The sequence below is a fragment of the Salminus brasiliensis genome, chromosome 2, assembly GCF_030463535.1.
Source record: "Salminus brasiliensis chromosome 2, fSalBra1.hap2, whole genome shotgun sequence".
Taxonomy (NCBI): Eukaryota; Metazoa; Chordata; class Actinopteri; order Characiformes; family Bryconidae; genus Salminus; species Salminus brasiliensis.
The window spans coordinates 11,312,119-11,328,933 of NC_132879.1; the positions used below are offsets into that span (position 1 = coordinate 11,312,119).

At 38.6% G+C, this 16,815-nt stretch overlaps 1 protein-coding gene across 1 annotated transcript; it reads right to left on the reverse strand.

Moving 5' to 3' along the window:
* Positions 1 to 8,167: 8,167 nt before the first annotated feature.
* Positions 8,168 to 16,524, reverse strand: LOC140544122 (protein NLRC3-like). Its single transcript, XM_072667511.1, has 10 exons — positions 16,408 to 16,524; positions 16,190 to 16,247; positions 15,576 to 15,686; positions 14,941 to 15,051; positions 14,692 to 14,743; positions 13,781 to 13,985; positions 11,743 to 13,516; positions 10,505 to 10,678; positions 9,793 to 9,963; positions 8,168 to 9,521 (listed from the first exon to the last, which is right to left on the reverse strand). The coding sequence occupies exons 2-10, from the start codon at positions 16,237 to 16,239 to the stop codon at positions 9,512 to 9,514; spliced, it is 2,658 nt and encodes an 885-aa protein (XP_072523612.1). The 5' UTR covers positions 16,240 to 16,247; positions 16,408 to 16,524; the 3' UTR covers positions 8,168 to 9,511.
* Between the last annotated feature and the right edge of the window lie 291 nt (positions 16,525 to 16,815).

Consider the following 16,815-nt stretch of genomic DNA (forward strand, 5'->3'; position numbering starts at 1 on the left):
AGTGTCTCTTATGCTTGACCATTTTCCTGCCTCCAACATATTTAACTTAAAGACGCCTGTTCACTTACTGCCTAACTTATAGAACCTACCCCTTATAGATGGGGGTATATATATATATATATATATATATATATATATATATATATATATATATATATATATATGTTATTTACTTCACCTGGCAACAGACAGACAGAGAGACAGACAGACAGAGTGCCAAGTGTGGTCTTCTCTTACCTGTTAGAGAGCGTCATCAAGGCATTAAAACGGTTGTTTCTTAAACCGCCACAGAAGTTTTTAGGGACATGAACTAATACATGTATTTAGAATTGAATAAAAGATGTACAGTGGATACAGAAAATGATGGAGAATGACTGAAAGGGTGGAAAAGCTGCTTCAGGAACTTGAGAAACTGATAGAAGAGGAACATCAGGAAGAGTAGAGGAAAATCCAGCTTGAGATCCAGAGAATATGGGAGGCCAGACAGAAGCACATGGAGAGAGAACGTCATCGGAAGAGAGAGTGGATCAACATGATGATGTTCATTCTTGCACACGATCACTCTAGTGTTTCAGGGTGCTCCCGTGTCTGTGTTACCTTCTGGCTCTCTCCTTTTAATTAGGCTGTTATAGACAGACCTGACGGAGTTGTCCGATACTGCTCAACATTCTCTGGTCTCCATCAATCCAGTCAGAACTAACTCTGTCTCTTTACCTTCTCTGACATGATGACTGCCCACTTATTGGACCTGACCTGATAAAAGACTGACCGCTGCGATCCCCTGCACCTTCATCAGACAGGCTGCCACCCACCAGAATGACCACAAGGCTCCCCTGCAACCCGTGTCAGACTAGCTGCCCACCCACCTGCTAAAGGCCTAAATTGCATGTACTCCTAACTATCTGCTACTATTATTATTATTATTATTATTATTATTATTACCACTATTAACAACCATTACTCTCATTACTTTTGCCATCACTGCTATGATCATATTGCTATATCATAATTATTATGATTGTTACATTGTTACATTGATATTAAGATTACGTTGCATACCTGAGCAGTACAACAGTCTTACCTTTTTTTTGTCTGCTTACCCGGGGGTCTTAGATTTTTGTGTCATGTTGATCTCTTGTCCTCTTACTGTTTACTGATTCTGTAAAGCTGCTTTGTGACAATGTCAGTTGTAAAAAGTGCTATACAAATAAACAAGGTTTGATTTGACTAGCTGTTAGTGCACACAGTCTTAAAAATAATAGGTGCTACAACATTCACTTAATAAGAATGAAGTGGTTCTTCTATGCCATCATTCAATGAACACTTTGTAGGACCTTTTACTCTTCAACTGATTTACACTGAAGGTTGAATTGTTCCTCATCCTGTAAAGTTGCCATTTCAGAGATAACAGCTTTTTAAACTATAGTTTAGCTAAGTTAAGTTGTACCTTTACTTTATAGAGTGCAGATGGTGAAACCACACACTGTCCACTATTCATAAAAAAAACTAAAAGATCAATACAGCTCTTTTTTTTATTATTATTGCTATCATTTACTACATATACTTAATAAAGTATAGATGTTTGAGTTGTGATGTGTAAACTAGTAAACTTGTTTGACAAAACAAAAAGACACCTAACACACTAGTATGATCATGCCAGCCCAGCAGGAGGCGCCAAAACCTCAGTGTTTTGCACTGCCGCAACATCGCTGTTTCTTACACACTGAGGACAATTTGGCAGTCTGTAAAAGAAGGGAGTTTTTTGTCTTATGTATACAAACATGGGCGTAGGAGTAATGGGACAATGATAACGTGGCATCTTGGTGGTTAGTCTGCCCCAACAATGTATAGGGTTGGAGATTGAGCCTTAGATATGGCATAAGATCCCCTGTCGCAGTCGCAATTTGGACCATAGACTGTTGGTCAGTTAGTTGGAGCTATTGCTTAAATAATTATTCAAAACACAGCATTTTTAATAATGTGAACTCTAATGCAGTTGTTTTTGACATTCTATTACAGTTTTTATGATGAATGGACCAATAGAAATGCTCTAACATGAATAATATATTTTTACATTGACTTTCCCTAAAGGTTACAAAGTTTATTTTTAATATTAGAAAAAAATTCTCTAACCCTTTTAGGAGCATTATCAAGGCATTAAAACGGTTGTTTCTCAAACCTTCAGAGAAGTTATTATGAGACATGAACTAATGTATGTATTTAATATTTTTATAAATACTGTTCAGTTTATACAGAAAATGATGAAGGAAAAGACTGAAATGGTGGAAAAGCTGCTCCAGGAACTGCGGGATTCTATCTTATCTTATTCTGTCTAACTTAAACTGAAGGACTGACTATAGTTTATCTAAGTTATGGTAATTCTGGTCATTCTGCTGCTTGGATCCTAGTCAATACAAGCTACCTATGGGAATTTTCTGAGTAAACAGTGAAGCGCTTTAGTAAGTTGCTCTGGATAAAGGCATCTACTAAATGCCTTAAATGTAACAGGCCTGCTATCTATTTATATTTATAGTTTATATTTACACACTTTTGCACTGTGTGTAAATATAAATAGGTAAATAACCTTTTCATAAGACGTAAATGTATGTATATACTGCTCCTTAACATAGTTTTAAGATGCCAGAAGTGATATTTGTACTGAATATATAGATACGAATGTCTTCAGGCACCATTTGTTTATGTTTAGAAAATAGCTGCACTGTCACTTAAGGAGCTAATCAGCACGGTGCTGGGCTGGGACATGTTGTAAGCAGTGGAGGGTGAGCGGCAGTAGGTAAAGAAGTTACTACAGCCACCAAAGAAATGTCATTCAGCGCACACATCTACCATTACCACAATAGATGAACTTTCTAGGAATTTCATTTTTATTCACAAAACTGTTCCTCAAAACCACACAATATGAATCATTCAGTGGAGTCCTGACGGAGTTGTCCGATACTGCTCAACATTCTCTGGTCTCCATCAATCCAGTCAGAACTAACTAACAACCATTACTCTCATTACTTTTGCCATCACTGCTATGATCATATTGCTATATCATAATTATTATGATTGTTACATTGTTACATTGATATTAAGATTACGTTGCATACCTTAACATAGTTTTAAGATGCCAGAAGTGATATTTGTACTGAATATATAGATACGAATGTCTTCAGGCACCATTTGTTTATGTTTAGAAAATAGCTGCACTGTCACTTAAGGAGCTAATCAGCACGGTGCTGGGCTGGGACATGTTGTAAGCAGTGGAGGGTGAGCGGCAGTAGGTAAAGAAGTTACTACAGCCACCAAAGAAATGTCATTCAGCGCACACATCTACCATTACCACAATAGATGAACTTTCTAGGAATTTCATTTTTATTCACAAAACTGTTCCTCAAAACCACACAATATGAATCATTCAGTGGAGTCTTGTTTAGCTATGTACAGTTAGCACTTCAGCTAGTTTCATGAGTCATATGCCATTATACATTTCATCGGAATTTCCCCACATATTTCTCAGCTTAACAATTTGTTACACTTCCAGTAAACATGTTAACCAGCTACGCTGTGAGGGCTCTTTAGAGTGGCAGTCAGATTCTGCCATACTCCCAAGCCTGCACAGCTCCCACCTTTAGCTCCCCCAGCATTAGTTGAGTAAGGTGGTCTGAAACGAGCACTTCAAATCATCAAATATACAATATATACAATAAAGGGTTTTAAATACACGTTCAGTTTGTGCAACACATTCCAAGGTCCTAATTTGCATCTCCTCAGCTCGATATAAGTAAATGAAGTGTAGAGATATTGACTGTGTTGATGAAAATGACTGTTTATCATATAAATCAAAAAGATCAAATCGAGTTCATGTGTAAATTCTTTAATATAGAATATCTGTAAAATCTTCTAAAAAGGCTCATACAGTAAAAACATGGTATACTGAACATTTCACAGAAAATAATAAACATCACTGAGTAATGCTTAAGACATATCAAGACATGTTTAAAGGTACATTATATTTAAATGTTACATTTCCAGCAATACCTTCACTAATAACTCACTTCTGGTGCTGGGTGAACAGTCTGGACCTTAAGTGCCACAGACAGCAGTACTTGGCTTCTTCTTGGATCCTCTGAACTTTGTGCTTCACATTTTCTTTTCGGTCAGATGTTGCAGGCAAGCCCTCATCGGCTTGGGCAAGAGATCAGTCCACTGCTTTTCCAGAAGCTCCACTAAGCCACTGTTGGAGCCTCGTCACCGAGGTTTTAAAAAGTGAAATCTAACATCTCATTCCTGGAGCGAACCTTCAGTCCGGACCCCGTGCGCTTCTTGCAGAAGTGTGAGATCCAGTAGTAGTGTCCCTCCTTGCAGTGGTACGCGCGCTTCTCCAAGCGGAGGCACGGGCGCTTCTCCTCCTGCTTAAGGGCGCACAAGTGGCCGAGGAGGCTTTCTGGGATGCAGGCGGCGCGCGGACGGCTCTCGGTGCCACCCGTGCCTGCGCAGCGATCACGCACCTCCTTACACGCGTACGTGGGTTCCTTCTCCAGGACGCAGAGGAGCACGGAGAGCGCTGAGACGACGAGGACCTACACACACACACACACACACACACACAGACGATATGGCACACCATATAATCGCAGGCACGCTGCTGAACTACAAGGCACTCTGAAACGGGCTGTCCGCAGTTCCAACTCACCGCTGCGCAAACACGCAGCAGCCAGACGAGTCTCCAACTCCTCCTCTGCTGGTGCGCTGGGTGGGAGTGAGCGTGCAGGGAAACGCCACACACACACCGTGGGATCGTCACACGGACTGAGAGCGAATCAGCGTGGCTCCCCCAGGCAATAGCCATTGTGCTGCTTTCTCGCTCGCGCTCATTGTGCTTTCTTTATAGACGGACAGTGACGCAACACGCTGGATCAACATCGCAGCCTTAATCGCTCTCATTCACGTGCGCAACGTTTCCCGTTACGCTGCATGCGTGTCGGTGACACAGGAAGACAGGTCAGCTGTGTTGTCTGACAGAAGCCTGCACGACAAACACGGTGCCAGTGTCAAATCCGCACTGATACTGTTCCATTAAAATTCTAGTTATTATTATATAGCCATATTATTCTGTAGGAGATATATCTTCAAGTGCAATGTCAGAGTTACAGTTCTCTTATGTGAAATTGAAAGTGGTTGCTAATGGCATTGCATTAAAATATGACTAATATGAATAATATGCACTATATGTTCAAAAGTATTCGCGCGCCTGCCTTTGCACACATATGGACATATTCCTAAGCCAGGTTCAAACCGGGAATGGCTACACACTTATGGTGAGCGAGTGCAGGTTTTACTCATCCAGGATATGCTGCCCAACTATAAGACACACCCTAAAGGTGACCACAGTAGTGTTGCACGGTATACCAATAGTATCTCGATTCTTCCTCATTAAAAACGACACAATTACCCATCTATTAATTACTGGGACTAATTAAATGAGCGCGTTTTAAAATAGGAGCAGTATTTCCAACGCGTGCCACAGGGGGCAGCAGTGCTTGCCTCCTCTCTCGCAGAGAATGTGATTCACCGATTTTGCAAGTACAAGTCAGGGCTGTCAGATGTGTGTGCCACATACTTCCATATTTAGATTCATCTGTGTATTTTCTCTACAAGACAAGAGCGGTCTGCAAATGCCTTTTATATTTCTCAATACATTACTGTGCTTCCCCATATTCACCACATTTCATCACAGCAGACACTTTGCAGTTGTGAGAAAGTGCTGAGCTTTATAACTTGGGGGTGGCTGCTAAGATTTGTCACAACAAATGTGCACCAACCAACCAGCACACAGGAACACTGACTACTTTAAGGCAGACTTGTGGCAGCACCGTGTTTTGGCAGTTCACAGTCTTATGCAAATGATTTTGCACCCCTGGAGGAATGTGTGCATGTGTTGTTGCCATTATATTAGTACCACCCGCCTAATACTGAGCAGGTCCCCCTTGTGTCACCAAAACAGACCATTCTGACCATTCGAGGCATGGACTCCACAAGACCTCTGAAGGCGTCCTGTGGTATCTGGCACCAAGATGTTAGCAGCAGACCCTTTAAGTCCTGTAAGTTGTGGGGTGGGCACCAGTTCAGTCTATCAACAGTAAATCTAGTTAATGTCATCATTGCATCAACAGAACTTCATCAATATATTTACCTCAGTGTATTCAGATGCTTCACCACTGCTGCTGTGTTACTGATACTCTGTTAAGAGTGTATTAATAAAGTTATAAAGCTCAGCACTTTCTCACAACTGCAAAGTGTCTGCTGTGATGAAATGTGGTGAATATGGGGAAGCACAGTAATGTATTGAGAAATATAAAAGGCATTTGCAGACCGCTCTTGTCTTGTGGAGAAAATACACGGATGAATCTAAATATGGAAGTATGTGGCACACACATCTGACAGCCCTGACTTGTATTTGCAAAATCGGTGAATCACATTCTCTGCGAGAGAGGAGGTAAGCACTGCTGCCCCCTGTGACACGCGTTGTAAATACTGCTCCTATTTTAAAACAGGTCAGTGTGAATATTTATGTGTGTTTAGCTGTAACAAAACGTTTTTCTCCTTCTTGATGCAGGCTCGAATCCTGTGGTGTTGGAGAGGAAGGCTGTGCATACCTCTCCCACATACCTCATACCTGCAAGAGCTCAATCTAAAGCACAGTGAAACAGAGAACTCTGGAGAGCTGCTCTTTACTCTACTGGAGGATCCACGTTGTAAATTGGATAAACTACTGTAAGTTACCATCTTACTATTTCTTTAAACATATTAGAGCCAGATCAGTATATCGATTGGCAGATAATATTGGCCAATATTGACGACATGGCCTGGTTTTTAAAACAGCATCATCAAATATATTGCAAATGATTATGCTTTAGTTCAGGATAATAGACAACTACAACTACATTGTGTACGTTGCTAAAAATACACAACAGCAAGAGGTGAAATCATAGACAGATGTATCCTGTATTTATATGACTGCCAAAAGAAAATACATAAAAGGTATAGTTTTCATCACACCATCCTTTTTTCATATGGAATGCAGAAAAAACAGTAAATAGATGTATAGATTCAGATCACTCCAAACTACATCCCACACATCAGTTATCAAACCTGAAAATATGTCCCTACTTCTTACTAGTGCTTAGTCAAGTAGTAATACCTGCTTACAGAGGCAATATTTAGTAAATACTCAGCTAAGACGTTTGAGTGCTTACGCAAGGGGTTAACCCCTTAAAGCAGAAAGGCTTATTACACATTAAGTTAATTATATAGTAACGACAGGGACTTCTGTACAAACTGGTGGGGCTATTCTATGGAATAACATTTTCACCTTAGTTGTTTTAATTATCGCCAAAGAATCACTTAAAATGAATTTCAGTGAATAAAAAGAAATTGTCTTAAATGGTCAGAAAACGCCACAGTTAAGTTAAGGATTTGTCAATTATTTGTCATCAGGCAGCTTAGTTATTACATTTTACATTTTACGAATGCTTAACTCTTCTTGTCACATGACTGTATACGTTTCTGTTGTCAGTAGTGAGTTTGTGGTGTTTTGTAGTGTGGTGTTTCACATCCTCCAACTCAGCGATAGATCCCACCGCAGCACTGTAGTCTCTGTGCAGCCTGACAACTCAAAGGGCTGTAAAGAAACCACCCAGCACCCGAGTAATGAGCAACAACGAGTAATGAGCAATGATCTCATACTGCTAAGCTCATCTACTGCTTGAGAAAATATTAGCTTTAAAACACTACGAAACACATGTATGTAACAGACTCATTGCAAGTTATCGCAAATATCTGCTTGCAGTCCAAGGGTGGCACAATTGGTTATTAGGTTTAGGGGGGCAAATACTTTTTTCCCCCATGGGTGATCTCACATCAAAATTAGCTGGATGATCTGAAATGTATACATGTGACAAATATGCAGAAATAGAAGAAATTGTGAAGAGACAAATACTTTTCACAGCATAGTACATTAAACTATATTGCTGAAATATTGGTGTAGATGTATGTACAATGTATGGATCTCCAAAATGGTGACCTTACAGGAGAAGGCAAACATGTTCTTAACTTTAAATGAAAGTTAATGTAAATAAAATAAATTTCAAGGAATCTCAAGCATTTCTATTGGTTTATTTATTATGTAAACAGTTGTACATGGCAGCTACAGAGTTCAAGCGATGTAGAAAACTAAAAATGAACAAAATTAGAAATACATGTTTTTCATTGAATAGCAGCAACCTATTGCTGACAAACCTGTATGTATCATATCATTTTATGATTCCTTCAGTCTACCTTGTGTCTCCCACAGGCTATAATTGTGTGTGTGATTGATTTGATTATTTCCAACTTGGTTCCACCAAGACGAAACCACAGGATTTAAATCTAGAATTGATTGTTATTTATTTACATTTGAGTTTAAAAATTCATCACCACATGCTGTTAAACAAATTTACATTAAATATGACATGCCCGTAAAATGGAGGACGTAGAGGTCACCCTAACTGAAATACCAAGTCCTCTACACAGAAATATGAGACAGAATAAACTACAAACTTAGTATTATCTTATATTTATTTTATAGGCCTACAACTACATTGTGTACGTTGCTAAAAATACACAACAGCAAAAGGTGAAATCACAGACAGACGGTAAATAGATGTATAGATTCAGATCACTCCAAACTACATCCCACACATCAGTTATCAAACCTGAAAATATGTCCCTACTTCTTACTAGTGCTTAGTCAAGTAGTAATACCTGCTTACAGAGGCAATATTTAGTAAATACTCAGCTAAGATGTTTGAGTGCTTACGCAATCTCTTCCTGCAATTCTATTCCAGGCTCATTGCTCTGTTCTACAGGAGGCACTTCACTGCCAAAGAAATTAGAGTCACATCTGTATGCTGTAATATAATGTGCTTGGTATATTATTTTGTTTTTCTGTCAAACACTGACTCTGTAAACCCTGTACATGTACAGATTAAGTGAATAGAGTTATATAGGGGTGGGATTAACATGTTACATGTAACATGTGAACAGTCAGTTCTTGAAATTCTTGAAGATGTAGCTCTAGAAGATTCTAGAAGATGCAGAAAATGACCAAGCATAGGAATCTGAGCCACTATGACATCTGATATGCAGTGTTCAGTTCCAACCAAAATGCTCCAAGGAAGGACAACCGGTAAACCAGTAACAGGGTCATGGGTGCCCAAGGCTGACTGATGTGATCAGAGATCCCTTAAAGAACTTAAAGGATCTGCTGCTAAGGTCTGTGTGCCGGATACTACAGGATCCCTTCAGAGTTCTTGAGGAGTTTATGCCTCAACCAGTGTTTTTAATGTTATGGCGAATCAATGTATGTCACAGATTGTAGATGTTCTGGCTTCTTCACCCTAGTAGGGTGAGGAATGGGCTATCTCAGGTGCAGTCACTGGTACACTGGAAGTAGTGTATTAGTGTGTTAGTGAATGCTGTTAAAAAAATGGGAAATACATTAGCATGCATACACACACACAAGCAAATTCAGGCAATAACATATACCAAACAATTTACTGTAAACTTTCCCAACCCTTCAAACCAACCCTTTGTCTATTATCCTGAACTAAAGCATAATCATTTGCAATATATTTGATGATGCTGATAAAACCAGGCCATGTCGTCAATATTGGCCAATATTATCTGCCAATCGATATACTGATCTGGCTCTAATATGTTTAAAGAAATAGTAAGATGGTAACTTACAGTAGTTTATCCAATTTACAATGTGGATCCTCCAGTAGAGTAAAGAGCAGCTCTCCAGAGTTCTCTGTTTCATTGTGCTTTAGATTGAGCTCTTGCAGGTATGAGGGGTTTGATTTCAGAGCTGCAGCAAGAGCTGCACAGCCTTCCTCTCCAACGCCACAGGATTCCAGCCTGCATCAAGAAGGAGAAAAACTTTTTGTTACAGCTAAACACACATAAATATTTACACTGACCTAACAGATATAGTTATGGCCTGGATCCAATGCCAGGTAATGTCAGGTCAAATTTAGTGAAAACTGCTGAATTAATTGCCTGAAGGAAACAAGAATGGCGCTTGATCTCATCCTCTAGTGCTTAAATAGTCTGAGCATGCTGGTTTATATTTAGAGGCTAATCAGAACAGTGCTATCATTTTAAAATAGTCCTATTATAACACTGTAAGCATGCAGGATTAAGTAAGATTAAGTATATATATATATATATATATATATATATATATATATATATATGTGTGTGTGTGTGTGTGTGTGTGTGTGTGTGAAAGATCTACAATTTAGCAACTGTCAATGTTTATGTGTAATTTCCTTGTATTTTTAGAAAATGAAAACACTTTGCATACACACCAGTAAGAGTTATGGGATCTGTGTCTATATGCCCACATGTATGTACGTATGAGAGACCTCTATTTGCATTGAAAAAGTGATGACCTCACCCCAGTTTCTCCAGTTTACAATGTGGATTCTTCAGTCCAACAGAGAGGAGTTTTACACCTGAATCCAGCAGTTCATTGTTACTCAGGTCCAGCTCTCTAATATGTGAGTAGTCTGAGCTGAGAGCTGAGGCCAAAGCTGCACAGCCTTTGTCTGTTATGTTACACTCACAGAGTCTAGGAAAAAATGATGTTGCACATAGACACATACACACACACACACACACACACACAAAAACACACACACAAACACATACACACACACAAAAACACACACACACACAAACACAATATGAAATTCAGATTTGAATATGTTGTCTTTCTCTCTCTCACACAGTTTTAGGGAAGTACTGGAACCAGGTAGTTCTACCTCTATAAATGTTGATGGATTGTACTTTAACTTTTAATTCTAACATTACTGAGGCGTTTAAGGCTTACTGAAAAGGTAATAAAAAACCCAAAATCTTATAAAATGTACGTGCATTCATTTTTTAAGGTTGTCACTTTTAGACATAAATTGAATCTAGCAACTGAATCTTTGCATTGTTTCAGAATTTCATGATGAGAAGAACAGTAGACCAATATATATCCCAAAATACTTGGGATATATTCTTTTACACTGACTTCATTTGAAAGTTAAGAAGTTTTTTAAGTTTTAAAAAGGAAAAGAAAACATGCAAGGTAAGACTTAATAACATCCACATACAACAGCTTGTTACACTCCTTTGAATCAATGTCTATGTTCTGTATTCTTAAACATATTAATGTGAGGAGCAAAATCCTTAACATATCACATATTATTCAATATTAAATGTTAGTATTTAAGTTACATTGTCAACATTGGTCCATATTAGTCCCCTCATACTTGTCATCTGCATCTTTTATTCCTGTTTAGTATGATTGTTTGCCCTTCTATTCCTGCCCAGTCTCTTTGCTGATTATTTGCTTTGTAGTTTCCACTTATTTCTGGTGTCGATACAGAGTATAATATTTATATTAATATAATATATTTTATATTAATAACAGTTTGTAAATAATTCCATCCTAATTTTTAACAATAACTGCATTATACCAAAGATCAGTGAAGTATCCTTTTATGAAGCACCAAAAGCTACTTGAATGCTAATATGTTCCTTTGTACAGAAACTACAGTCTGCTGAAACATGGGTGGTGACTTAGCCAGCAAGGCTATAACCTTAACCATAAAACAAAGTGACAAAAAATAAACAAAAAATACTCACATAACTTTTCGGCATGTTTGAACCACTGGCAGCAGCCTCAGAAGACACTCCTCTGATGGGTGATATTTCCTCAAGTCAATCTCATCCAGCTGTTTTTCTGAATTCAACATTATGAACGCCAAAGCTGACCACTGACCAGGACAGAGCTTAGGATCACAAAGATCACTGAGGCGTCCCTTGTTTAGATATGTTTGGACTTTCTGCATTAGAGAATGATCATTAAGTTCATTCAGACAGTAGAACAGAGTGATTGCCTGCTCTTGAGAGGAATGACATATTTTCTTATTGATGTAATTGACAATTTCCTCTTTACTCTGAGAGATATTTACTGTCTGGGGCAGAAGGCCTCGTAAGAGAGTGTGATTGGATTCCAGCGAGAGGCCCAGTAGGAAGCGGAGGAACAGGTTCCAGTGACCATTCTCACTCTGCAAGGCCTTGTCTACTGCGCACTTGAGGAAATCAGACAGTGTTGACTTTGTGGGGAAATTAGAAAGTCCAGTGAATTGCCTTTGCAGCTCTTTCCAGTTTTTGGAGATGAAGGATAAAAACGCATACAAAGCAGCCAAAAACTCCTGAGCACTCAGATGCACAAAGCTGAATACCTTGCCCAGGTGCAGCCCAAACTCTTCCCTGAAGATCTGGGTGCACACCCCTGAGTACACAGACACTTCCCTAACATCAATACCACACTCGCTCAGGTCTTCCTCATAAAAGATGATGTTGCCTTTTTCTAGCTGCTGGAAAGCCAGTTTTCCCAGTGCAAGGATACTCTTTCTAGCCTGTTCAGGATCTATGTCATCCTTTCGATGGTACTTTAGCATGCTGTGTTTGGTCTGAAAAACAATAAAGTGTGTGAACATTTGAGTCAGAGTCTTGGGGATTTCTCTGCTCTCTGATTCCCCCATCATCTTCTCCAGAACAGTGCCTGCAATCCAACAGAAGACTGGTATGTGGCACATGATGTAGAGGCTTCTTGAGGACTTCAAGTGTCTGATGATTCTTTCAGCAAAGCCAGGATCACTGATCCTGTTTCGGAAGTATTCCTCTTTATGATGATCACTGAATCCTCGTATCTCAGTTACCTGCTTAATACAGTCAGGAGAGATCTGATCAGCTGCTGCTGGTCGAGTTGTTATCCATATGAGAGCAGAGGGAAGCAAATTCCCCTTGATAAGGTTTGTCAGCAGGACATCCACTGAGGCTGACTGTGTTACATCAAATACACGCTCACTGTTATGGAAATCCAGAGGAAGTCTACATTCATCCAGGCCATCAAAGATGAACATGACTTTGTAGTCATAAAAGTCTCTTGCCTTCATTTTTCTTGCATCTGTATAGAACTGATGAAGAAGATTCAACAGGCTGAGTTTTTTCTTCTTCATCAAATTGAGCTCTCTAAAAGGAAGTGGAAAGATGAAGAGCACATCCTGATTTGCTTTTCCTTCAGCCCAGTCTAGAATGAACTTCTGCACAGAGACTGTTTTCCCAATTCCAGCAACTCCTTTGGTCAGCACAGTTCTGATAGCCTTGTCTTTAAAGATATCATTGCATTTGATGGGTGTCTCCTGCATTTCTGGTCTCCTGGATGCTTTTTCAATCTGGCTGACTTCATGTTCTTTATTCACCTCTCCATTGTCACTCTCTGTGATGTACAGCTCTGTGTAGATCTCATCCAGATGCACTGGAGATCCAATGTTTAGGATTCCTTCATTAATTTTCTGACATTTCTCCCTCAGTGTGGATTTGAGCTTTCGATGGCAAGAAGGAGCCAGCACTAATTAAAATAAATGATGAGTATCATTAACATTAGATCACTGATTAATTGAAACTTTTAATTTATTTGAACTTCCTCTAATTAAAAGTAGAGGAAGTATCCACTTAAGGATTTACTGTGGAACTGCAACGAAAGAATACATCACCTCTATGTCTGTTACATAAGTGTCACATATCAATGTAAAATGAGTGCCTAGATGGCATCAAACAGTGGTTTTAGTACCTGACTCTAAGTAGATCAACAAAACAGAACTTCTTCTCTTACTGGATTGCAGTGTGTTAGCGAGGTCATCCTGGTTCATGCTCCTCAGGGCATGCAGTGTGATATTCAGTGCCGCCTTTCTTACACTGCTCTGATTCTCCTCTTCCTCAAGCTCTTCCTCAGAGACCGATGGGCAATCCAGACTCAGCAGCTTCACAAACATCTTCAGCTGATTCTTTACCAGAGAGATAACGTTGTGCTCCAGCTCCTGAATTAGAGTGAACAGTAGCAGATGATTAAAGCTATGAATAATAATTGAATTTATTGTAATGTATGCTTTTTGTGGTTCTTATGACCCAAGATGTAAGTATTATTTATTGGGGTGGAGTGGTGAAGTAAACAAAGTAGGCAATGTTTCCAAGTTTGCATGATGTCTAATGTTTGCTAATTTAATGTCTTATAATTTAATAATTTAAACTTTGACTTTAAATGAGACACAGCTTATAGGAAACACATTTGGCTCAAATAATAAAAATTATGAACTGCACTGGGTTTGTATCTTTTTAAAATGTACTTTATAAGTAAACTATAAAAGTAATCTAAAGTAAAGGCATTAATCTATTCTTCATACTGCCTTTTTAATATATAGCATCGACTAAATACTGAATACTTCATTTCAAAATTGATTAATGATATATTCCAAATATACTTATTCTAGTTTATTTTAGTTTATTTACATCCAAATTCTGCTAATAACACGTGGCTGTAATTAAAAAACGTTCCATATAAGCATTTACAGGTAAAAACAAAGTTCTACAGCTCCAAATGATCAAGGTCAACTTTTTATGGGTGTGGTCCTCTCCCAAAATCAGTAAAGGGGTTCTTGGCAACAGAGACCAATTTGTAATGAGATCATTTGAAGCTATTCAGATACGTTTTATGTGAACACACTGTGATTTGAAACCCACACACACCTTTAATAAGGATTTTCTCCCAGTTATTTCTGACTCCTCCCTCTGTGGAACTCTGTTGGTAAATATTACATGATAGGGAGCATCACAGGTAAACACAATGCACAGTTATGTCATTTTTACAAGCCAGGAGCAAGAAGAAGAAACAAGGACGGCAAACTCCAAGTGTATTTACAAATGAACCCATTCACAAGACTTAGAACATCTGCTGATGAACATGTATACATATATACAGTGTCACAGCATCCTTACTTGGGCTGATGAGAGCTGTCTCTGAAGGTCAATATTTTGTCTATTGATTTGTCACTCTTCATGGACACACAGCTGGGTTCTGGTGAGTCAGATCTTTTACTCTGAACTGGTCTAAAACACAAGCAATATTAATGACTTGGTGTATGTGAGGGCATACAGGTCAATTACAAAAAATCAGAAAGACTTTTTTTTATCCCAGGAGGAAAATTGCAGAAAGTAGGGATTAGAAGATTTATGACAGACATTAACTGCACTGGAACTGGAATTGAATTAACATAATAACGTAATCACTGTATTCATGTTGGCCTCATGTTGTTTGAGTCACTCATAGAGCTGATCCACACAGCATTCTACAGGGTTTGATACACCACACTTATTGGTATTTTCAAACACGTATTGAAATAAACTCTTAAAAATAAGGGCTACAAAGAGTTCTTTCAACAGTGCTATAGAAGAACCATTTTTGTAACAGAAGCTTTCTTTTCTATGGCACTGCTAAAAGAACCCTTTGTAGCACCTTTATTTTTAGCAGTGTACTTATTCTCAATGAACATACCGGTTTAATATGTACTGCTAAATCATGTGACATGTTCAGGGAAACAGTAGTAGCACCTTTTAATTTCATTCATTCTTACCTGGACTGAGGGGAGCTGTCTCTGAAGGTCAATATTTTGTCTATTGATTTGTCACTCTTCATGGAAACACAGCTGGGTTCAGGTGAGTCAGATCTTTTACTCTGAACTGGTCTAAAACATAGCCAACACCATATATCCAGTAAGATGGTGTATGTGAGGACATTCAGGTCAATCATAAATAGGGATTACAGCATAATAAACATCTTTTAATCAGAGGAGTAATAATCAGTAATCAGTTTTTGAGTCAATTTGGTCTGAAGATGATAAATGGCCACTGATAATGAAAAAACATTAATGTCTTCTTGTCATTATAGTTAATTGTTGTGTTTATGAAACTACCCTGACCATCAAATCCCAGCTCTGACCATCTGAAATCAGCAAAAGCTGGTCATGAGCTGGATTTTTTTTTTTTTTTTAGGGTCAAATTCACAAATTCTAATTACTTCATTCATAAATGTCAAGTTAATCCACACATTCAGGTCATTTCAAATTATTATTGTTGATTCTGAAGAAGACTTTAAGAAAGCTGTGATTTTTAGTTCATTGACATTGATATTAAAAACTCATCATGCCAGTCACCCTATTAACACCCTATTTACACACTATTCTCTCACCTGTCTGCTTTCTTTCTGCCTGTTTCTTCTGAGGAACTCATTTTGGACATTTGCTCTCCTTTAGAATTCACGTAGTCCACACACACACACACACACACACACACACACACACACACACACACACACACACATACAAAACACATATTATCAAGTCTACATCAAGTTCCACTAGATTCTCTAAAAGTTCTGTTTAAGTATTGTACAGTTTCAGTACTCACACAGTCTCTCTCGTTTTCTATTAGTCATGATCATGAGCTTCTCTTCCTTTTGTTTAACTTTCGTTTTGACTGGTTTAAACTGGTTCAGGCAGGGTTTCAGGCACACAGGCAGTTTGCCCTCAGGGTCCTGCTACTTGTCGGCTGCTGAGCTTCAGATGTGAGCTTACTTTCGATTTTGCTTTACTGGATGCTTGTGCATGTGTTCTGAAGTCATCATGTGGACAAAAAACCCTCAAACAGAGACAAACTTCTCATGAGTCTCATGAGATAAAAGCAGGATTTCTGCGTTTGTTAATAAACAATATTATTAAGATTTCTGTTTAGTGACAGAAAGGACTGATTTTGGTCTTTGAGGACAGCTCTCACACCACATTTTCATTGGAACTGTGCTTTACAAACTTCCTCTAG